This window comes from Barbus barbus, assembly GCF_936440315.1.
Source record: "Barbus barbus genome assembly, chromosome: 30".
Classification (NCBI taxonomy): Eukaryota; Metazoa; Chordata; class Actinopteri; order Cypriniformes; family Cyprinidae; genus Barbus; species Barbus barbus.
The window spans coordinates 3,508,655-3,534,279 of NC_136758.1; the positions used below are offsets into that span (position 1 = coordinate 3,508,655).

Consider the following 25,625-nt stretch of genomic DNA (forward strand, 5'->3'; position numbering starts at 1 on the left):
CACAGCGGTCAGCTAATGACCAGCACGGCTGAATGCTCATTAGCAAGGCTCTAATGTTTGAGCATCTTTAGATGATCAGCATCCAGTGACAGTAGCGTTAGCTCGGTTACAAATCGATCAATATCCTATAGCATGGCAGCAGTATGGGATGAAACTGCAGGCTTTAAAATAACCCATTATCCACTGACTATAGTATGCTAATTTCTGCCATAAAAATATTCTATATCTTCTATATCTTAATTCTATATCTTGCTATTCTGATTTTATATCTCACAATTCTTATATGTCAGTATTGGAAGAAAAGTGAGATAAAAAAAAATATCAAAAATTGTAAAAAAAAAAAAAATAGTAAAAATTTAATCTTTTAACACTGAAAAAAATTATACTAAATGTTTACTGTAAACCACTGCAAAAAATTATTTTAGCTATATTTAAATAAAATAAAGTTAGTTAATTAGTTTATTTAAATGTAGCTAAAATAAATTGATTGCAATCACTTACATTAATTATTATTTTTTGTAAATTGAATTAATTATTTCAGTGTATTTTCAAATATTGTATTATCAAAAAAGGGCTTCCTCAGTCAAACTAAAGGTTTAAAGGAAAATTAAGAAATTAAAAGAGCGATACAAATTAGTATTGCAACTGCAATGTTGTACTGTAAAATACAATTATTATTATTATTGTCACTACTACTACTCTATTATTTTTCTTAAATACTCCATTTTTCATTTTACAGTGAAATATGGTCATATTTTTGTATATTCAGTCATTTTTATTGACTAATAATAATAACATTATTATTATTATTATTATTATTATCGTCACAAATTGTGACCAATTTTGTTCTTACATTTTTTGTCAAATATTGAATAATTCAAAAAGTCAATATTGTATGAAAATATTTTCCAATAAATTTCAATTTTCCAATTTTCAATGAAATTCTCCAGACTGTAAATTGGGGGGAAAGTCACGTATGTATTCCAGCCTCCAGAATGATCTGTAATTATTATGAAACCAGTGGTAAAAGATAGATGTCTAGTTTTTCTGTTTGGCTCCTTTGACAGAGAGCACTGTTGTGTTTTTGGTGCTTTATACAGACTGATGCTCTGTTGCCAAGGAGCTCAGGACACAGTTCAGGGACGCCTCTCCTGATGTTTGATCTTCATTCGCTCACATGCACTGATTCTGTGACATTTCTGCATACATAGAGTCATTTGAATAGAAATCATAATACTTTGCATACACGTTCTTTTTGCAAGCCAGCAGACGTCTGAGGAGTAAAAGCGGAGCGTTTGCACTCTACCTGATGAATGTGGAGTCAAACTGTGAGGAGCACAACAAACAACAAACAGCCGTGGAGCACAGATGACTCACAATCATTCCACTCAGTCACCACAGTTTTGTCAATTTCACTTCTTGTTAATATGAATCTGAGATAAGCATTTGAAAACCAGTATATTAGAAGCAGATCTTTCAACAATATCATCAGTCAGGTTGGGAAGTATTTTATCTGAATTAATTACCCCATAAAGCCTACTGTATCAAATTTCTAAGGCCTCTAAATGATCAACATGATCAAAACTTTGCTGAAAAACCTGTTGCACACAATCAGCATATTTATGATATTCATATAGCTTAATTTTATGTCAGTATCTGCTTTTCTGTTATAAAGACTACAGACTATCAGAATTTCATCTTTTCGGTCATAAACATCTGCACCAAATGACATATTTTTGCTTAGTTTGTATTTATGAACTTTTTTTATTCTCCATATTCTCGCTATATCATACTAGATGAGCCTGATGTGTCAAATATGATACTCAACAAAAAACATATGCAAACTTTTTTATATATATTTTGTCTACAGGTTCAATAAACAATTTCATTTGAAAACTGGAGACTGTTTTCTGACTATTTTTTAATGGGTCAGGCTATGCAGGGTTAAGTTTTAACATTTTATGTTTAATTAAATGATCTAAAATATCTAGTTTTTGGAATGCTGAAATCTATAATAAAAAATACCCATTAGGATATGTTCGAACTAGTTCCAACTTTGAACTGAAATCCCAGTGTGAATCCAGAACAAATGATAATTACATTCCTTTTGGATTAGTTACTGTTAAGGGACAAGGGTTTATATCAGGTTAAATCCAAACAAAGGAAACATGGATCTCTCTCTCTCTCTCTCTCTCTCACACACACACACACACACACCTGCATCTGGATTAAGGAAAAGCCTCTTACATGCACCTGACATCACGCTGACACACACACACACACACACACACTCGCTTCATAGATAGACGCATGCACTACAGCAGTGATCAGCATACAGCCCCTCATCATCATCACCATCATCATCACTCACGATCAGAGGAAGAGTGCGCTCCTCCAGCCCCCCATGGTTCTTCAGCTGTGAGCTCGAGGAGGAGGATGAGGAAGGTTTGCTGTCCTGCCACAGGTAATAGAAGGTGCCGAGGATCCAGGCCACGGTGAGGATGAGGATGGCGTTGGCCCGAATCCTGCGCATCATGAGCGGCTCTGAGCTCCGTGTGTAATGCGCTGTCGGTGATGATGATGATGATGAAGCCGTGCGCAGTGATCTCTCTCTCTCTCTCTCTCTCTCTGGAGCTGCGCTGATCTGAGAGCGGCTCTGTGGCGGGTTTCACTCAGGTCCTAGAGCCCTCCTCTCCTCTCTGCTCTGTGATCATCAGCGCGATACAGTATTAAAAACAAACTGAAGTGTTTTCGCGATATGTAAATATACACTGCAAAAAATGAGCGTGATTTTAACAGTAAAAGACTGTAAATATGCTACAGTAAAAACCTGTTAATTGGTTAAGTTTCTGTACTATATATGCATAACTGTGATTGCATTTAATGTAATTTTACAGTAAAGTACTGTTAAAATCACGGTTTTTGGACGTGAGAAAGAACAAGTCATTGTATAATTTAGCTACAGTGAAAACCCTAAATTGACATTTTTTCATAGTTTTTGCAAATCAGATGTGTACATTAGGGTTTTATCTCACATCTAATGTTGTTAAATGAATGTTTATTGCATTATTTCAGTATCATGCTACCATGATGGTGTTTAGTATTTCATTGAATGTCACTTTCATCTTCGATATAGAAGTATTTCCCTCCTCGGCTTGTTTAAAAGCTGTTAAAGCCTAAAATGTTGCTACCATATTTTTTACAGTAAAGTTCTGGCAACCACAGCTGCCGGTATTTTACCGTAAATGTCACTGATTTCTTTTTTATAGTGTAGATCATTATCACAACACTAAACTCTTAAACAGAACTATCTTTTTTTCTTTTTCATCAAATGATTGGTGAAAATGTGATTCAGATAAATGTGATTGACATCCACGAGAGTTCAATATTTGAATATTGAATATTTTTGTGGAAACAATGTTCTTGTTTCAGGATTCCTTGATGAATTGAAAAGAACAGCAAAATTTCAATTAAAAAATTTAAAAGAATTTAATGTGTTCTTACCAAATAAAAGTATTAATTTCATTTTTTTATGTAAATATGAAAGTCTTTTAAGGTTTTGTGGCATTTGTATCAATATGACTGTAATAATCTGAATCGAAACTGCGAAAAGACTGTTGTAAACACCATCCAGTACTTCCATCATGTGACAATAAAGATATCTGATTCTATTCTATTCTATTCTATTCTAAAGAACATCATTTCTCAAAGTTCTTTTCTCCAGCAGCTCATTAGTGCTTTGTTCTCCAGACTGAATGCTGAAATTATGCTGTTACCTTCATTAACCTGAATAGTAACAGAACGACCCCTTCACTTTTAGCAGAAGCTTCGAATCTGAATCAGTGCAGGTTACAGGTTGATCGGCAGGATCAAAGCCCAAACAGCTGCTCTGGCAGTCCGAGACCACTCTCTTTTCTCATATGAGATCATTCCAGCCCATCAACAGCTCTGATAATGTGCCACAGCTGTTTTCCAGATTAAATTAGCATCGCATAATGTTAGAAATAAGGAAAGTAAAACCAATGTGCACTAAAATGTCTCATCCAACATACTGATATTTGAGAGAAAATAGCCAGGCATTTGAGTCATGGAAACCTTTTAAAGTAGGATATACAGTACTAATGTTGAAAATGACAAGAAATGTGGAAAACAATGAATTAAATCCATGGAAAAATGATTCAATGCTTTCTTTGAATTTAAGACTATCAGCTCCATTTGTAAGGATTTTTCTACACCAGCTCCATGAGCTCCAATATAGTATATTTAAGCACAACTATTGCTGTATTACCCAATCACCGTCCATTTAAAATATTAGTATCTGCTAAATACATGCAGGTGTACTATTGATTATTTCAGAGCAGATGTTTGTGGTGATGTTGTAGGTCCGCTGGAGCTCAGCTATGTGCAGAAGGCCTCTTGAAATGTATTGATGAGTGTACCATATGTGATTTTCTCCGCTTTTCTCCCACTCCTGGAGAAGCTGAAGGGATAAACAAGACCCACCTGATCCTGGAGTGTCCAGAATGCAGCAGATGAAGCTCCTAATCCCTCTCAGAGCCACATCTCCTTTGCTTTCTCGTTTTCTCTTCTGCTGGCTCAAGTGTGCAGAAATTCCTGTCTTCTGTTTTTGAAAATTAAAAAAATAAAGCCAAGCAACCACCTAGTTTTACAGTAAAAACTGAAATAGTGCTAATATACCAAATTACTAAAATGTGTTATTTACCTTTATGATATACTGACAATCACCATGAAACATAAAGAGAAAGTCACATGATGAATCACATGAAGTTCATCACAAATAACTTCTCCACAAGTTGAATTAAACACTAATATATGGAAGGTGGTTGGTGTCATACACACAAAAAATAATGCAATGAATATTACACCACAAGATGTAATATAAAACCCAAATGTACATAACTGATAGGAAGAAACTAAGAAGAAACGGTTATTTCAGTGAAAGACCATAAAATGTGAGGTATCACAGGGAATTCTGGGAATGTCAAATTGCAGGTTTTCAACTGTTCAGTTTAATTCAATTCACATTTATTTTTATAGTGCTTTTCATAATACACTGTAACTTATAAAATTACTTTTTCACTTCCAAAACTGTAGATTTAACAGTATTTACTGTAAAAGTTCCTGAAATGTCCTATTGATTACAGTTTTTCATCATATAAAGTAAGGGAAATTAACCATTAACCAGGTTTTTAATGTAACGCTTTTAACAGTCAAAATGACATATTCTTATTTTTTAAGTCACTCTTGACTGTGTGTCTAGTGTTTTTACAGTTTCTGACTATCCTAGTATCCCAGTATTATATCTGCTGGACTCTTTTGACTGCTGCACTGCAAAGATAACATTCTCAGAAGCAGAAGCCTCCAAACACAAACAGAGAGAGAGGATTTGTTGGTGCAATCAAAACTTCACTATCAGGATTTCAAATAAGCAAGATTTAGCAACTACCTGCCAATGTTTGATCAGGAGGTCTGGCTCATACAGCGTAGCAGAATGACGAGGCTTTAGCCGGATCTTGGAAGGAGTATCTGCGTTCTGTAGCATGTGCTGGTTCTGCTGCTCAAGCTGCTGTTGATTTGTTAGCTTGTTGTCCTTGGCTTTTGAGCTTAGCGTGCGACCTGGTCATTGCCAATTACATAACATACACTTACATGGTCCAAATTGCAATTGTTCTCACTAACAGTGTTGGGAAAGTTCATTTGGGAATGTAATAGGATAAAGATTACAAGTTACACTATTTGACATGTAATACGTAGTGTAACTATTTCAATTATTACTTTAAACATGACTTTTAAGAAAACAAAAAGCAGTTGACATACTAAAACGTACTTTTTAAAATTAATAACCATATATTACAAATGATACTATAAATAATATAAAATATATAAAAATGACAAACACGTGTATCATCAGCCTAATGGGATCTCAATGTTGCTAAAATAACAGAGAAAAGTGGTTCAGCTACGAGTTCCTTGACAATATCTGAGTAATTTTTCCCATGATTCTGTGTGTTTGCTTGCAGGCCCACCTTCACGTCTTCATGATATTCTGTTAAAGCATTTCTCCTATACAGTTCAAACAAATCACACTGCACATAAGAGATGCATGTTTATTAGATTTGTCTTCCACCTCAGATTTAATGTACAATCTACACAATCACATCCATTTCCAGCAATACATTTCAGGCCTGTTACAAAGGTTCAATGTAAGTGACCGTGCCTTCGTTTGAGCAACAGTTCAGGTCATGGTTTACAGTTAACTGAAAGCATGGGCATCTGACAACAGTGCTAATTGGACAGATGTATTAGAAAGCCTGAAAAATACTGGTGTCACACATAGGTGAAACATTCCTGACAGTAAAGACAGCGTGTTAATAATAAATTAAAGCCACTCAAGTAACCAAAAGAGAAAAAGTGGCATGCTACAGTGATTGTAGAGTCACCAAAACCTCCCACAACCCAAACCACTAGAAACATTAGACACAATGCCTTTGTTAAAAAAAAAAAAAAAAAAAAAAAAAAAAACACACATCCAGACTTCTAGCCGTAAACAAGTTATCTCTGAAACTAGAGGAAGCATTTGTCCTTCCATCTGACAGCCCATAGCAGGAAAACACTGTCAAGTTTACAGTAAAATACTGGCAAACCAGAAGGTGCCAGCCAGTTACTATTTTTAATAATACAGTAATTTACCACATTGCAGTTTTGTGGTAAAATTACAGTTTTACCTGGGTAAATGCATTTGGTAAACTACCATATTGCTAAAAATACAATTACAGCATAGAACTTGTAATTAAATTACAGTAAGAACACTGTCAAAATGACAATGAAGTGGCTGGCACCCCTGTCCCCCTGTTAGTGTAAATGATCCAGTTGTTTCTCCTGCAGTGTGTGGGCCAGTGCTGGCCTTTCCGTAGAGGAGCCACATTAAGGATTTTATCCGGAGTCTGATTTCATCTCAAGCTAACAGAGTAAAGCAGAGCAGCTCAGAGAAACAGTCCTGAGCACCTGAAGGTGCACACAAACTCTCCGCTAAAGGCATCGGACAAAGCATCACGTTGGATGAAAAGGTGCACTGTATGCAAAGAAGAAAAGGTGGGATGTGAGGGAATAAGCACTTCTCAGGGGACAGAGAGACGCCAGGGTCTGTGCTCTGCATTTGGGTGAAGCTTTCAAAGTAACACACTTTATAAATCTGAATTTAGTCTCACTGTTCATGTTTTTTTACGTTAATTCAAGTTGAGTAATTTCTTCAGACAGACGTGTGTCGGCTTTGCCATTCCACTGGAAAGAGTGAGAGAGAGATGGCGGCGCGTCAGTCTGGTGGTTTCACATTTGCCGAGCTCGCTGTGCTCAGCGTGTTTGGCGTTTCCGGCGTCTCCGGTCTGCAGGTTTGACTACTCCGCTGGACACATGTTGCGATCTTTACAGCAGAAGTAGTGAACCACAACACCGTTAGGATACCTGGCAAAGGCACTGGACACAAAGACACAGAAATATAAATATTCATACAGTAAATCCCTCAATCAGTCCCTAAATGAGCACTCGTAGAGTGAAACTGCACACTTGTTCAGTGGCTTGTTTTTGGATGGGTATTTCAGATTCGTTATTTAATATATGCGAGCCTGGACCACAAAACCAGTCATAAGGGTCAATTTTTTGGAAATTGAGATTTATACATCATCTGTAAGCTGAATAAATGAGCTTCCCATTGATGTATGGTTTGTTATTTGGCTGAAATACAACTGACAAAAATCATCTTAAATATGCTGCGAATTATATTCCAAAGCGACTCATATATGAATGCTACTAGTGCTTATAATGTTTGTAAACATTTAATTAACCAACATTTTACATTATTTATTAATGTAATAACCTGCTTCAACGATGCATCTTATCTTTTTTCTCTCTCAATGCAATTTATCAGATGTCAGATTCTCTATTAAATGCATTTTACTCCGTTATGTCTGTGGCTACACACACAAGTATGCATTTAAAAAAACTAAATTCTTGACTTGAGCACGGTGTATATAGGTGAATGCTTTACAGAAAAGAATACTGCAATAACGTGAGATATTAGCATGAAGCACACCTGTTTCCGATCTTCTTCTTGCACACTCTGCAGGTTTTCTCATCTGTGATGACACACCTTACCTGCTGGTGAAAGATACGTTCCTCCTGCACCTGCAAACAAACAAAACACATTCAAACATTACTAAATTAAATTAAACATATGGACCATTTTGGAGAGTAATTAGTTAGAATTAGTGATGCTTCTTATTCAACATTTAACAACTTGGCAGTTTTTAAGTATTGCACCTTCTAGTAACAAGTTTGATTTTTCATCAATTAATTGAGTAATCTGGCAAAATTACCTTAAAAACACTGAATACAGCTTTAAAAGAAAGTGAAAACTGTTCAGAAGTAAACGTACCCGCAGGAACTCGGCCTGTAGGAGGCTCTTCAGGACCTGGTCAAAGCGCTTCCTCCCAGCCTTCTCCTCCAGCACATTCTCCAGAAAGACCCGGATCTCTTGGATCTGTGTGTTGGCTGGCAGCAGGTTTATGGCCTTATGAAAGACAGAGAGAAGCCGCGTAAGACAGCGTGCCATGGATTCTGTATGCGATTTGGAACTGTATCTGTCTGACTGTCAAATGGCTTCAGCTGAAACTTCAACACTACAAAGGAAAGAGGAACTAAATTCAACAGGAACATGAACAGCAGGTTTCCACAGATGTTTCTCACACAATAATCTGTAAATTCAGAGCTCAGTGATGGCATCTGACAACATGTCAACACAGAGTCTCATTTCCTCTGCTGGCATCTTAAATGATGTGCTGGAATCAGCAGGACTGACTTGTGAAGCGCTGCCACACATGCTCACTATTCTCTCCATCAAAGACCTCATGCATTATTTGTTTTTTTTTAAATAGTTAAAACCTTTACTCATACTGTTGCAGTCTGTTATATTTGGAATTAAATATCAGCCACAGAGATAATATAAAACTGAGATGCACCAAATAAGGGCACTTTTACATCCCAGGGGTGATTTTTATTGAAACTGACAGATGGCAGCTTTTTATTTTCTTCCTTAAATGTAGGTCACATTAAAACGGTCTTTCAAAATGTGTTACTACACCATCATGTATTATTATTTTTTCTTGCTAATTTTCAGATGTCTTGTATTTATTTTGTTATTTTTCAAAAGCTTCTACAATCTATACAAAGAGCGCAATAATCAAACAATTTGATTATTGTATAAATTTTTCCAGAAATTATGGCATCATTTTTTTTTTTTACCAACAATCTGTAACAATTTTATCAAAACCCAAATTGTCAAATTATATAATTTCATATATAAGTTTGTTGTCTTAAAACTAAAAAATAATGTTTTAAACTAAAAAAGAATTAGATGAATCATTATGCAAATATTTTAATCAATGCCTTACTCTGAGGCAGTGGCTAAGCTAAGCAAAATGAGGATTGTTTGTGTTTTTTGGTGAAAGCAACCATGAACAGGCACAACCTTGAAATTTAATGCTTCACCTCAGGTTTATTGGCCACAGTCAATCTCACTGGTTCAAAATAATCTCTAAAAACCTCATATATGACTACCTATGATTTTGTTACAACATGCAGTTTTTCAGTATTTCACTCTCAGTCAGCTGAGGAAAGGAAACTATCATGGTTTGTTGATAACATCTTCAGTTCAAATGTATATTTTCCTGTGTTCTAGCCCATGCAGAAGATGTTATGATGCTACCATGTTCTGGGTGTATGATATTGTTAGTATTTGGTGGATGCTCACTTTGGCGGTGTTCAGTTTGCTGTAGTGGAGCTGCAGAACATTCAGGGCTGCCTGGAGGTTAGCCTGTGGCTCACATAACTCCATCTTTATGGGCCCGAGGAAGTGCACGTCCGGAGGAGACAGATACATGCGCAGCAGGGACAGATACACCTACAGACAGCAGAGACACACAGCACCTCTGTTAACATTAGACAAGAAGCATCATCACAGGACAGTTTTACCAGCTGGCCACATTCACACAGTGTTTGGGATTGACAGTCCCATTTACAAAACCTCAGACTTCAAGCCTCAAATATTTGCATAATAGTGATTAAAGATGGTGAGTAGCATATTTTTCTTGTACTTTTTTATTTATTTTACTAGCCTTAATGTGTTTGCATTCAGTCTTTCTAAACAGCTTGCAATTTTTTTTTTTATAATATCATAATATTTAACATCATTCATTCATGACATACACTTGTTGTCTTTTTGTATGTGTGTGTGGGATGAAATCAGCATTTCTAGTGTCTTAATGACAATACTAAACTACTAAATATAATATTGCATATTGGGGCAAATATTTGCTAGTCCTTATAATGTCTAATTTCACTAGTAGATTACATTTAAATAAATACAATTTAAATGGATTTTTTATATATATTTTGAGAGAATGCAATCACTGATAATACTAATATATATATATATATATATATATATATATATATATATATATATATAAACAACAGACAATGATGTAACTCTTAAACTTAAACAGTGAAATCATAATTTAAAACTTTTAAAATGTACAGCATATAATCAGTGTCAATAAAAACTGTATATACTGTACTGATTTAGTGACAATATGCAAGCTATTATTCTGTGTTTTCAGCAAAGCAGAACAAGTCCTACTAAATCCTTGTGGGTCTATTATTGGATTGTAAAAGATATAGTACAAGCCAGACTGCAGAGACTATACAACAACAATGTGACAGTGAAAACAATTGAAATAAGACTGGTGAAAAGTCACTGAGCAGCACTCACATCTTTATTGCCGTTTGTTGATGGATCATAATGACCATGGCAGTACCTGAGGAAGATCAGAACACACAAAACACAGTCTTAACACCACTGGAGTAGAAGTGATGGTGTTTAAAGTCAGCTTCCCTTTCATGAAACTGTCAACATGAAATATTCAACAAGAAAGAGAATTGGTGGGTAGAGACTTGAATGAGAGTTTGCAGTGGATTGCAGAGGAGCACTTTTGACAGAAGCTTCTTTTTGATTTCATGTTGACTTGAGATGTGATGCAGAAGAGGGCTAAGCGATACTCACTCTTCAGCCATACGCGTGTCTTTGAGAATGTGAACGTAGATGAAGAGAGCCTGCTCATGTTTCCCCATACGGCCCAGGAGAAGAGCCCTCTCCTCCAACAGACCTGAGAGAGCCAGGGAGAGGAGGGGAGGAAGCAACACAAGAACAGCATTTGTCATGCAGTTTTATATATCTAGATTTTTTATTGTATGTCTCTGACCTGTACACTCACCATCAAATGGGAAATCACTGATGAGTCGCTCTGGCTCATAGCTGCTGGACACTTCCAGAAGCGACAGAAGCTTCTTCCTGTACTCTCCCAGCTCTCCCGCCTCCTTTCCTGCAGCTACAGCTGGAACACCTGGACACAGTCAACACGGTACGCTTGGCCTTGTATTCATCTAGACGGAAAGTCTTCCTTTTAGACATGTTTATGGATACTTTGCGTCACAATTTTTTTTTTATCCATTATTCTGTTCCTTTTTTGTAAAACCCTGTCTAGCCCACACCCACACAACTACCAATTTTTACACAAATTATGACAGTTGTGTCATCATTTCCATCACAAAGAATAATTGTGTTGCTAATAAAGGGTTTATTCAAAACTTACAGTACTAGTGAAGAGCCCTGTTACAAGTACCACAAAATCTCAGAAAATATCCTTAAGAATTAAATATATGTTTTGGTGGCTTAAGTAAAAAAGTATGATGATAAATATTTATTTTATGAAAATTAAATTCTGAATATAAGTGGGTGGGTAGAACATATTTTGATACATTTTCTACTAGTTACACAGTAGTCACACAAACACAATAAAATAAAGCCAATCAAAATATAATATAAATATACAATGGTGTCTCTGCATCTGACGACAACTAGCTTGCTTTTTATGAAAAATCGAAATACATAAATTCATAACATTTACTGATGAGAATAGAACCATAAAAGTGACGTGCCGGGGAAAAACACATGCCAAGTTCTTTAAAACAGCACAGTCAATCTGTCAAAGCACCTGACACGTACAATTATGCTTCTCTGAATTATTGAATATATAAGTGCTGGAGTTTTTTGGATATCTTTGGGTCCGCACAGTGTTTTCACTAAAGCCCGTGTTTTTTTTCGGTCCATAAAAAGGTTTTCAGCTACTGTGAAGTGATGTCACAGCATATCAATTACCTAATGCGAAAAATTATTTTATTATTTTATAATTTGCATGTTTCCTAATACCTACACAATATGAAGCACTTCTATCTGAGAATTAAAAATGATTGTACCAAAATTCATCCTAAAAAAGACAAACTTTCTCCCAAAATTAGTCAACAGCGGTCATCAGAGATTATGCTGCAGTGTTCATTATTTTTGTATATTTTCAGCTGCTGCAGAAAGACCGAATTTCACTTCTATTACTTGAGAAGATATTGTGCTATTGTTTCCAGCAGCACCCCTGGATCAGCTCTAATAAAGCAGTGTGAGTGAGTGACCGCTGAGTGTCTGACCTTCAGGCAGTGAGTTGAGATACACTTTCATGAGGCCTTGCACCTTCTCCAGGTAGAGCTGGATCAGAACATTGTGGAACTCGGGCTGCGTCTCGTCCCAAAGGTGAATGATGTGCTCCAGGTACGGGATGGCCAGCTCCTTGAACCCCTCCTTCAGGAAGTTCAACACCTTATCCCTGGGCAGAGTCTCCACCTCCGTCAGGTCCTCAGTGAAGATCTGAAAGTAGAAAAAAAAAAATTAATTCAAACTCAAGCTTTTCAAAATGACCACAGAGTACATATAAATACAACCAGATCATGTTTATCTCACCTTCAGTCCATCCTCTGGAGAAATCTTCAGAACCCACGGCGAAAACTCAAATATGATGCCCAGGTTCTCCACACCTGAACAGAAAGACATCAATGCTGGTGAGGTGGATCATTTGTCTTACAAATCAACATATTGACAGAATCAGTCGGCTGGTTTCTACACTGTATTTATGGGAAATGGATTTTAACATTAAAATATTAAATGGAGCTGAGAGTACGACACTCTTAGTGAAATTTGATTTTAATTAGATTTAAGAACAAATAATACCATTATTATATATTATTAAATTTTACATACAAAAGTGAAATTACAAAACTTAATTTTATAAAAAAAAATTACAGTCTTAATTTTTATATTTTTAAACATTAAAACCTTCAAACTTTTATTTTGATGGAAAACTGTAGGGAGTCTTTAAAGCTTTTCTTTTGTATATAAGTGTATCTCATTACAAGTATGAGAAGATGGTTGGTGCATGTTGCATTAACAAATTTACTTTAACGTGACCCAAACTGATAGCGACTGATGCAAAGATGAGCTCATGCGGAGCAGCATTTGCTGAGACAATGACCTGCTCACGTGTAAATGAACACAATGCCACGCTTCACTCTAAAACAACCATTTAATAATTGCACTAAGCCGTATTGTGATTTTGGTTTTATTTGGAGTAATCAAGCAGCTCTAGGTGGGAATCTCCAAAAATCTGCAGCACTTAACTTGCAGTAAATGAGTGTGGTCATCTTACCCAGTCTCTGAAGATACTGTACAGTCCTCTCGTGGCCCTTCAGAGGAGAGTTGGCTTTGGTGGACTGATCCAGCAGAACCTGCAGAGCTGGACAATCACACTTCTGTAAGTCTACTGAACTGAATGAGGAAGACGACAAGACTTTTCAAAATCTGCAGCTTCACAGCAAAATGTTTACGTAGTTCTGAGCTGTGTCACAAGAGAGAAAGACTGGTGATGTAAAATCATACACTGACAATAAATAGTCAACATATCCACTCTATTACAGAACATACAGTGCAATACAGCATCTGATTAATGAACAAATCAATGGGTTTGTACAGACTTGTTGCTTGGTTGCTACACTAAAAAAAGACCTATTACCTTGTTATTTCACAAGCTTTTCAAATGCATGTTAAAAACTGGATTTGCAACTGAAACTTCAATCACTCAATGACACAAATACAGTTTCTACTAAACCAATAGAAAACAACCGTCAATGCTGGCATACAAACAGAAATCTGTGTATATTCATGAAAGTGACGTTTATATAAATGAGTTTGCTTGGCTGCAGTGGATCTACACGGTCTGCTCCTCCTCATCTCTTCTGTAAGGCATGGCATCAACAAAACAGCTCAGGACTTGATTAGAGCATCTCTGTAAACAAGAGCAGTTCAGAGCCCTCCTAATCATATTCAGATGCTTGAGGACACACACAGAGATTATACTCCTAATGGAGATTACAGGAGGTCACATAAACATTCATATGACAATCCAGATGTACGTTCTCAATAAGCGGAAGCTGAGAAGACTGAGCACACCACCTTTCTGATGAAGGCCTTTTTTCTCATAGAGGATGATGAGTTCGCTGTATTTGTGGGCTTTCTTCAGCACATACTCGCTCTCCTCTATGTGACAGTGGTTGTTCTCCAGCCGCAGGAGAGGCGACACTAAGGCTACATTGGTCTGAGGATTTAAAAAGAAAACATTCTTAAAATCACACTGAATACTTTACAGTGAGCTGAGATCAACTGGTTATAACTGCAGTGATCTGTCAACTTAAGCAAGAGCTTCAGGCCTCACAGACAAGTATTTATACATTCATATACTGCATACGGTCTTATTAAAGTAAATGATTGATTGACTTGTAAAAAAATTTAATAGGTGCATTACTTTAATGAGAATTTTAAAAATTATAAATAAATAATTTAGCAGTTTATGGTACAATTATCTAAAGAATTAATTTACAACTTACAATCTTTAGTAAACCGATCATCATATTCTGTGTCAATTTTGGCTTATTGTAGTAAAAAAAATTTAAATACTAATGGTAAAGAAATTCAGAATACTGGTAACTAAGACTCTGGAAAGTCACAAATTTCCTTTAGAGAAGTATTAATAGCAGCAGCCACAAATTATAATATATACATTCAGTTAAAATGTTATGCTCACCAAAGGCTGCATTTATTTGATCAAAAACACAGCAATATTGTGAAATAATATTACAATTTAAAATATGTACTATATTGTAAAATCTAATTTATTTCTGTGCTCAAAGCTGCATTTTCAGCATCATTACTGCAGTCTTCAGTGTCACATGATCCTTCAGAAATCATTCTGATGTGCTGATTTGCAGCACAAGAAACATTTACAATTATTAATCTCAAAAACAGTTGTGCTGCTTTTAGTGGAAGCCATGATTTTTTTTTTCATGATTCTTTGGTAAACCGAAAGTTTAAAAGAACAACGTTTATTTGAAATATAATTTTTAAAAATAAAATATTTATTCCATATTTGTCTCTGTAGTTCATTTTTGTGTTTATGTGAATACCTTTTGCAAAGTGCTTAAGTTTACTGATGCTATCATCAGTCTTTGAATCAACAATGGTTATTAATCAAGGCTCCATTTCAGTTAACATGCTGTCTGCACGATGCAGAACTGAGCTACTGAGAACAATCTGAAGGCCTTACGTGGAGGTAACATTTAAGCAGAGTGGTGTCGATGATCTGAAGGAGCTTCTTGCGGCTCTTGATGGTGGGGGTCCCCTCCATGAGAGGGGAGGTGGTGAAGGGGTCCGTGTCATTCAGCTGCTTCACTAAATGACTGCGTTTCTATCACAAAAGATACAGAGAAAACTGTAACAAGATGAAATAAAGTTTAAAAACACTATGAAATTGATGAATCGTGAATACCTGTGTCAGGTAGTCTATGAGGGCCAGGTGGGCTTTCTCCAGCTCGGCTCCAGACAGTGTGGGCAGAGGGTTGGGGTAGTGCAGCTGCTTGCGGTAGTCAGATGGGAGCAGGTCTGGATACAGTCCAATAACATGAGTGGGATCTGTAAAAGAGAAGAGCGAATCCTAAAGTCAATGCGATTTTGAAATCAGGGTTGTGGTGAACAAGCTCAAGGTATTTTCACATTTTATTCTACCATATAAAATATATCAGCAGTAACAATTTGTGATTTTTATTTTTTAAACCTTTTACTTGTCTTGAAAAATGAGTTTGCTAACAAGTGTCTAAATGGGACTTTAGAGGTTGTGGAACAGATAAACTCATCTACTGACTAGTCACTTTCACAGTGTCATGTTTATAATATATTCTAACTCAAACTTTCAGTCAAAATGTTTTTTTTAAATAACAATTGGAAGCTTTATGGCGGTGACGCTGTGTAATTTGTGTATAGCCTGTTTAGCTTTTTTACTTTTGGAGATTGTACTTAGGCTTCAAAATTCACAAAAGTTGTGTTCATTTGTGAAGACTTTCACGTGTAAGAATCATACATTTTTATTGGTCACGACACAAACTAATTTTAGAAGCCACTACAAAAAAAACATACAGGGTTTTGTTGAAGGACCCAGGGTGATGCTAACATACGGTTGGCCTACAAAAATATGTCATCGCTGCAGAACTCTATGATGCATACGGCTTTCTTTCCTGGTCCAATGGCACTCTCTAGTGGATTCAGACTCTAGTGGGGTGGTGATGGCGCAGTGGATAAGACATATGCCTTTGGTGTGAGAGACCCGGGTTCGAATCCACTGTGAGACACCAATGTGTCCCTGAGCAAGACACTTAACCCCTAGTTGCTCCAGAGGCGTGCGACCTCTGACATATATAGCAATTGTAAGTCGCTTTGGATAAAAGCGTCAGCTAAATGAATAAATGTAAATGTAAATTCAATTAAGCAGCTCAGCCCCAGACAGCAAGACTACATCTGATAGTGTACACAAAAATGAAAAGAACTTTCCATAACGCCAGTCTGATTGGTTGGTATTTACACCAGTTGGTATTAAACTGTAAACCACCCGCCAGAAAGTTTCTCTTAAATACTTGTGTCAATCAATGAAAAAAAATTAAATACAACTCAAATCAATAACTTATTTGGCACTCAAACAAACAAAAAAAGTCCTTAATTTAAGATTAAAATATTTTAATTGCACATCCCATCCATTTGCACAGTTTTCACATAAAATAATAAGCAATTTAAATAAAACACGTGATGCATATTTGTCAATCATACAACGAAAAAGGTAAGATTTTTGCACTCAAAAATCATGACAGTTTATTATTAGCCAACTATATGAATCTATTTGATTTTATTTAATCATTTTCAAAATGTTATTTTTATTCAAATAGTTTAGAATTAATTTAGTTAGTATGAACATGTTTAAAATATGGCTAGCTGTGGAACAAGCAATACTCAAATATTTGAAATGTATGAGATTGAAATAAATTGAATATTTTAAAGGTTTATATTACGGAAATCTTACATTTTATGTTAAAGCTGTGCAAATGTACAGAAATTTTATATGCATTCTAAATGCATAAAAAGTTTTTTTAGTGCAATGTATCACACACTGGACACGTCTTGCTGTACATGTATGCTATTCTATCCTCATTTGTGGTGCATTATCACTGCTGTATGAACTCACCTGTGCCTAACTTAGAAAACCCCTGCATGGAGTCATCAAAGCGTTTCTGACAGAACAAGTTGAAGGCAAACAGGTTCTGAATGTGATGAATCTGTTGTCTCTTGTCTGCATCTGAATCATCCTTCATTTTCTGAGGAAAGACGAGACAAAAACAATCTCAGCATATGATAAACGCAGTGTACTTTAGTATTTAGTGGATGTTAAAAGGTTTCTCACCGCTAGCTGAAGTGCCAGTTCAAACTGTTTGTCCTGCAGCAGCTGTCGTATCTGGCTGGCTATAGAGATGGGCACCAGACGCCAAACAAAGTGATTGCTTGCTACATACACAACATTTGATCTGTGAAATTACAGACGGAAAGAAAGAAAAGAGTCAGATCACCAGATCACCACAGATCAAAACATGCCTTTCCAGTTGCATATCAAAATCTGTCCCTTAAAGTATTTTGATCTTTTGATCAGAATATAACTGTACATGTAGTACAGAGTCATTAACAAGCTGTACATTCAAATATTACATTAAAAGGGATAGTTCACCCAAAAATGACATTTCTATAATCAGTTCCTCATGTCGTTCCAAACATGTAAGGCTTTTTTTCTTTCTTCTGTGGAGCACAAAAGAAGACATTGCTTTTTTTGTCCATGCAATGAAATATAGTGAGGTTAAGTCTAGTTTCATATTCAAAATATCTTCTTTTGCGTCCTGCAGAGGAAATGCATACAGGTTTGGAACATCTTCTCAAATAGGGTGCATCTGCATTCTGCAGGTGTTTCAGTGAATTATAGGTAAATATCTGCTTCACTGAACACAAGCGGGAACTGATTCAGACATTTTTGCTAACCTGTTTGACCAACCCATGAAAAACCTGATTCGTCGACAAATACAGAAGGACATTACTAGTTTTAAAGTGCCCCTATTATGGATTTCCATGCAGTGTGTAACACAAGTGAATGAAAACATCCTGCAAAGTTTTAAACCTGAAAGTGCACTGTGTATAAAGTTATTGTCTCTCAAAAGAAAGAGTCGACTCTGAATCACTGAAATGAGTCGTTTTTAAAATGAATCCCAAGTCGTTTCACGTTGACATGAACATGAAACATTAGCATATTGCTAGTTGGTCTTTTCCAGTTGGTCTGAATGAAAATGCATATTCATTCTTTGCCACTAGGTGCCGCTTGCAGTAAAAATATCGGTTTCCCCGGTAAAGCTGTACACAAAGCAGCACTGAGCTCTCAAACACTGCTTTAAATAAAATCGACCAATCACCGCAGATTAGCGTCACGCAAAGGAGGGGTTTGGAAAAATGAATCGCTGAGCGAATCGTTTGGTAGTCGTTGAGCAAGTAATGTAAAAATAAATGCATATTATAAGACAATGAAAGTGTTTTTTGACCTTGCATGCATGGCGACCTGTTGTCCCTAAACCAAAATATGAACCTTTCTTTACCCATAACAGGGGCACTTTAAACAAATGACAGAAAATACAGGAAAACATGAATCATGAAAACGAAATACTGAGGAAAAAAGCTTCTGTAGACAGGTCTCACCCAGCGGAGGTGATGAAACGCGGTCTCTGCAGTTCTACGCTCTGCACCAGCAGTCTGGGCTCAAGGGTGCGGATCTCCACATAGCGTGGCAGCACTGCGATGATGTATGGAGGCTGGTGCTCTAATCAACAAACACGTGAAAACACACTCAGAAATGACTTGAAATATCAATAGAATGGATTTAAAAATGGTAAAATGTGTAAAAAACAGTACCATACTATCTAATTGCTAGCTGAAAGTTCAAAAAATGAGAGGAAATATTTAAAAAGCAGCCATGCAAAGAGCTGAAGATTTGATTAACTTTGCATGTTGGGTGTTCTTAATCTGGGGAAATCTGTGAATTCTGCAGGCACAGATTCGGTTTTGGCCTGGTCATAAATCAATATTAAACAGCTCTTGCATTCATTCGTTTCCATGACTCAGTTCAAATTCATTGTAATGACTCGAATTGTTTGTATCATCACTCAGAAAAGGTTTGTGGTAGTTTTCATAATGTTTTAATAAAAATACATGCAGGTAAATATAGCTGTTTATTACACATGAGTAACTACATGATGATAATTATATATATATATATATATATATATATATATATATATATATATATATATATATATATATATACACACACACACACACACATTACAACATGGTTATTTTTGCTGGAAACAAGGCTGTTAGATACCAAAACATTAGACACCAGAGAAATTTCACAATTTTTCAAACTAGTTTTGAAACCAAATATTTTCTTTTCAGTAATTAAAAAGTAATGACGTTCAATTGTTTGAGCATTTTTGCTCTTTGCAATTTATCCGGTAAGAGAAATTGCATTATGATTGTGTTTCCACTTTGTTTTTGTTGTGCTATGCACCGTAAGCTTGTGGATATCTGATTGTATATGACAATGAGAGTAATATTAGATGAGATTTTGACTTTTTTTTATGATTATTTGATAAGGTTGCCTAAAGTTAATTTATTTGAACACAAATGTGAATTACAAACTAAAAATAGCCATGTTTATTTTCAAGATGGTAACTGGACACCGATCTGATAAGTTGTTCACGTTGTTTTAACAGTGACTGAACTCATGATCAAACGTGTTTGGTAATTGCTAATGAGTACCTGAGAAGTATGTTTGTTAGGACTGGCATCATACATACCCATTGCAACAGGAATGTCTGTCCAGTTAAGGGCACATTTCTGAGTGCAGACGCCTTCTTCGTTTAAAACAACCGTGAGGTCATCCTGACCCACTGCGACCTTCCCATCAGCCAATGGGGCCACCAATGGTTCCAGCTGTTTTCCTGTGGGGAACAGTTCTTTGACCGAGCCACGTCCGTCCATCTAAAGAGAAAAGTCACATGATTGACCCCCAAAAAAACAACATCCATGTTGTGATGCAGTTAGCTGCAGAATTTGAGAGAGAATCTGGTCTCAGCCTCAGATGGCAATGCCACAGTCTGTTCACTGTCCACCTGATATATACTGTGAATAAAACTGGAGAGCAGCAAGCTTCCATAAACAAAATGGTTTCACTTGTCCTACTGGCCTGCTGTTGTATCATTGCTGGCTAACATAGACATTCTTCTGACAAAACTGCAAACTACACATTCATAACCAGAACTACTTTTTTTTTTTTTTTTACTTACCCGGATCAGATAGTAGTCTCGTTTGAAACCCACACATATGGAGTTCTCACACCAAGCCATGGACTTGGGAATGTCTGGAGCAGCGAAATCTCCCTGCAATAGTGACCAAACATGATTTAGGCCAACATTATGGTCTACCAGCAATATTTCAATATTTCTGTGTTTCCAAGCCTCAAGACCTGTAATTCATGGAATTCTCTGTCCTTCCAGTAATACAGCTGAATTTTCCTCTTGACTGCAACACACATGCGCAGTTTGGCCTCACCTGAGCTAGACTGCTGAAGACAGAGCGAGAGAGAGAAACAAAAATAAGAAATCAGATGTGATCGCTGGGTCAAAGCATTAACGAACAATTGCATTCACTTCAAGTGGCCCCAAAAGTTTTTGGACCCCTTACTTCAAAATCAAGTGCAATCAAAGAACGAATGTTGTGATGCCATTTCAAACAAAATCAATAAAAAATTCACTCCAGCTGGTAAACACCTTCAAATTACCTTTAGTCTGTGGCGATTGCGCAATAGGTGGAAATAATCTTCCAGTCATTTCTTCAGTTCAGTTTGTCGAAGTCAGACGCAAGTACAATAAAAACAACAACACACTGGAGAACTGCTTTATAATACAAACTGAACTTGTAAAACTAATTGAAAGCGACACTGCCACTGCTTTTTCATGTTTAATACTTGCTTTAAATCAATTGCATGAAGTGCTACTATATAAAAATTAATTTGAATTGACTTGACTGGAGAGCTGAATTGCAGAGCAGGTGCCAAAACGCTTATATCAATTAATATCCACTTTCTTAACTTCTCTTTTCTCACCACTGTCATTTTTATGTTATGGAGAGGAAAGCATGCTGCACATATTAACATATTTATATAAACTCCGCTCCCAGCAGCATCAGCATTGTCAGGATTCGTTTGCAATGACCTTTAAGCAACTGCAGTAGCCCCTCACTGCAGTCCACAAGATCCATCCAGGGCGTCGAGATGGTTGGTTTAGGGATCAGTGGTTTAGTGGAGACGGGTAAGTTAAGGTTTTATCCAACCTCACCCCCTGGATCTTGTGTTCTGCAGTGAGGACCATCTCAGCAACTCTGGCATCTTGCAGTGCTTTTTGGTTCTCTTCACATTCACGCAGGTGTCTTAGCAGAGCAACTTCAGGCATCAACATGTTCCATTAACATTTCACAAATACAACTTTTGGGACCACTGCATGCAAATAAACAGGCCATAGTGATTCTTTAACCTACCTGCAGGTCACAGGCAAACAGTGTGGCTCCTCTGGCTTTGGATAAAACAGTTATCTGCTGGAACGTGAGCAGGTCGTGAACGTGGATGTTATTTTCTGAAACAAAAGAAGGCAATGATACTGCTGACACTGAAACTACACAGTTCCTTAAGATGCTTTGCACTTACACCACATCAGTTTGATCTAGGATACAAGTTCTTCAAATGCAAGCCACAAACAAAGTGATATGACAACACATCATATGACAATGACTACTTTTAATAATGCTATTATGAGGCGACTTAGGCAATATTGCGATTAACAGTTACCTCACGTAAACCCAATACTTTGATCAAATTCATGCATTTGAGCTCATAATCGGAGTAAATTATGCCAATTTTAATCGCATAAACAAACACCTCTAATCACATCTATACCACTCTGACTAAAGTGTGCATGTGTTTGTGCTCGAGTTTCCCTCCACTCCAAATTACTGAACTCTGTCAACAAAACATGCTGCATCGCTATCACACTTCAATGCTCATCGATGCACCTATCGAAATGTGTTTTGCATTTGATGCAAGCAGATTAAAACAGTGGCCAGTAACACACCTACTGCATGCGAGTTCATCATTTGTGCTGTGCATTGGGGTATGTGAATAATGGCGGTAAAGGTAACCAAAGTTCTTAGCAAATAATCAGAATAATGAAAATGACATGTAAACGGAAGCTTTGTTTTCATCATGTAAACATGTCACTGTAATTCGTTCCTTACTCTATTTATCGGAAATAATCACATTATTGGTGCACATGCAATCTGAAGGATCTGAGGAGTCAACAAATCTGGAAAACATACTTACCCAACAAACTAATCAATATCTTGTACTGTGACACCACAAAAAGCTGAGAAAGGAAATAGAAGAAATATTAGAAGCAGCAAACAACAGTTGTTCCTTTAAAAATAGTTACTCTGTCATTATTATCCCACCCTCATGCTGCATGCTGTCTTTACTCCACGCAAAAAAACAAAAAAAAGATAATACTATTTTTGAAGAACCTTCATGCAGTTAAAATTAGTTTAATATGACCATAGATGTCAAGCTAAAAAAACAACCAAAGAACACATAGTCAATAGTCTTTTGAAATCATATGATAGCTCTGTGTGAGAAACAGGCATACAATTAAGTATTATTCATGGATGACATAATGGTGCATAAATAATGACAAAATCTGAGTGAACTACTTTAATGGATGGGCTTCTCTATCTGTGCATACCTGCTGAATCTTCTTTGAGAAGTTCTTATTGGATTTCTCTAATGTAACTTCAAACCTGTTTGTACCTGTAAAAAATATATTATTATAAAAAGACCTTAACTTAAAAATAAATTTCACAAATGATTGATGCTATAACAAAAACTATGCACCTGCATCTTTCTTGATCCTGTAGAGAAGGAGATGGCCTGGTTTGGTCCCCACAAGGAGCCAATCATCTGCAAACACAGTATGATTATCACACATCGACGACACATGGCAACGATTAAAAAAATTAATAAAAATGAGTTCATGGAACTAGTTCTGTAACACAAACTAAATGAAGAGGGTCAGCTCTAGTGGTTCAAACATTCTAAAATTGCTTGACCATTTTTATTTATTTAACTATTATTGGTTTTGCAAAATCACTGGTTTTGTGTAATTTTATGTATTTATTTATTTAGTGTTTGTCTTGGGACAAAAACTGACCTCTAAAGCACATTTCAAGGTACACACATACAGAAATATTTAGCACATTTAAATGTCATGATCAAGATTGCTCAAAGTCTCACTTTTACTCCATCGGACCACTTGAGATGAATTGACCCAAGAGACCTTTAGATGGCTCTAATAATCACACACCCTCAATATATAGGCCTACATGTACAAACCAACCTCATAACCTCACATATGTAGAATTAACACTTTACTCAGCTTTCATTTCCCTTATACTTGCTTGATAGAATCTAATCTAAACATGTACATGGATACTACATTTCTTGTAAGCTGCCTAGTTAATAAAACATCTGTATAGTTGTCTTTTCTCCAGCTATGACTCAGAACCTGTTGATCTGTGTAACTAAACATCTGTTTTGGACATCACAGGCATGTTTCCTGACCAGTGCTGAATATGTTCATATGAAGGACAGGGCAGCAGAACTCACCCCAGGCCGCCAGACAGTCAATCTGCAGGGGTAATTTCTCCAGGATAGGAACTGGCTCGTATGCCTCATGCATACTGGAGCTCTTATGTACGACCAGACACACGTAAATAAATAACCCAAGATGCTAAGATAGAAAACAAAACCACTCCACGATCTGCTGGCAGTTAACTGGAAACAAACAGAATAAAACAAACCCAGTTATAAAGATCATTCACGTCTTTGTTAACCAGCTCGACTCTCGTCAGATGTCCCAGAATTGTCCCACTCCATCCTTCATGAGTCCAAAAATAAGAGAGGAAGCGCTGAAACTCTTGTGTTTTGCTGTGTTGTCAAGCAGTTGGCTAGTATGTAGCTTTCATATTTTGCCCTTTAATCTTGCTAAAACACAGATCCTCGATGCTCAGATTCCAAATGTATTTAATCCCATTGTCCAGCGCGATGCTGTGGTTGATTTGGGGTTCTGCTGTCCGTTGTTTTGAGCTGATATCCGCCAGGATTCAGTGTTTTGACAGCTAGCAAAGAGCTATCTGTGCTGCGGGAACTTCCCGGAGCCGTGACGAGCACGTGACTGCGAGAGTTCTATTAACAGCACGTGACAGAACACAGATGTTTTCTGTCCGCTCCTGTTTTTGATAACACTAACTTATTTGTTGACCAAAGTCTTTTCAATACCATGTCAAACAAAGATAGTCGTTCAATTATAGATCACAGATTTCTTAACCTGCTTGCGTAAGTTTTTGGAATAACATATTTAGTTATAGCCTATAGAATGGCTTCTTCGACAAAAATTCTCCTTATCTACTAAAGTTGTTGAAGTCTCTATTAAAATTATCCATAATTGCTACCCAGTAAATTAAACTTGCTAAATTTAATAATAATATTTCCCCCAAATGCTCCTTTTGTCTTCAGTCTGAAGAAACAATCAATCATTTATTTTGGGACTGTGCTTGTAAAGTGTTCTGGGTTGACTTTTCCACTTTTCCAATTTTGTTATATATATATATATATATATATATACACACACACACACACACACACTGCCCTCCAAAAGTTTGGAAACACCCCTGGCAAAGTGTGGTTTTGGCTTCACCTTCCAACAAGACAATGACCCCAAGCACACTTCCAAGCTTATCCTATTTGGAGAGGAAACAGTCAGCTGCATCATGTCTGTCATGGAATGGCCTCCCCAATCACCCGACCTCAACCCAATTGAGCTACTATGGGAGGAACTGGACCGTGATGTCCGTAAGAAGTGTCCAACCAGTGTGAATCATCTCTGGGCAATCCTTCAGGAGGCTTGGAGTAATATATCAACTCAATGTCTGAATAAACTGACAGCTCAGATGCCCAGATTATGCAGAGCTGTAATAGCTGCTAATGGTGGATATTTTGATGAATCGAAAATTTAAGTTTATGTATAAACTGTTTATGTAA

The 25,625-nt window shown here is 36.6% G+C and overlaps 2 protein-coding genes across 3 annotated transcripts in view; both read right to left on the minus strand.

The window, feature by feature from the left end:
- Window positions 1–5,612, minus strand: part of LOC306850137 (polypeptide N-acetylgalactosaminyltransferase 16-like) — a 47,667-nt gene extending 42,055 nt beyond the window's left edge. The window contains exons 1-2 of the mRNA XM_079385593.1: window positions 5,468–5,612; window positions 2,372–2,704 (exon numbers count right to left, since the gene is read on the minus strand). Of these exons, the coding sequence (XP_079241719.1) occupies window positions 2,372–2,536 (165 nt within the window). The 5' untranslated portion in view covers window positions 2,537–2,704; window positions 5,468–5,612. The remainder of the gene's footprint in view (window positions 1–2,371; window positions 2,705–5,467) is intronic.
- A 503-nt stretch (window positions 5,613–6,115) lies between these two features.
- Window positions 6,116–24,763, minus strand: LOC306850763 (vam6/Vps39-like protein). Of its 2 annotated transcripts, none has more exons than XM_079386615.1 (24): window positions 24,192–24,763; window positions 23,421–23,486; window positions 23,272–23,336; window positions 22,857–22,899; window positions 22,019–22,113; window positions 20,949–21,047; window positions 20,770–20,862; window positions 20,281–20,464; window positions 19,121–19,241; window positions 17,793–17,913; window positions 17,577–17,706; window positions 15,837–15,979; window positions 15,615–15,755; window positions 14,468–14,609; window positions 13,665–13,751; window positions 12,923–12,996; window positions 12,613–12,829; window positions 11,349–11,477; window positions 11,138–11,240; window positions 10,847–10,892; window positions 9,827–9,976; window positions 8,453–8,587; window positions 8,111–8,202; window positions 6,116–7,494 (listed from the first exon to the last, which is right to left on the minus strand). In XM_079386615.1, the coding sequence occupies exons 1-24, from the start codon at window positions 24,262–24,264 to the stop codon at window positions 7,416–7,418; spliced, it is 2,628 nt and encodes an 875-aa protein (XP_079242741.1). In that variant the 5' UTR covers window positions 24,265–24,763; the 3' UTR covers window positions 6,116–7,415. The 2 variants fall into 2 exon arrangements, with proteins under 2 accessions (XP_079242741.1, XP_079242742.1); XM_079386616.1 differs by having other exon boundaries at window positions 20,949–21,044; window positions 24,192–24,761.
- Window positions 24,764–25,625: the final 862 nt, after the last annotated feature.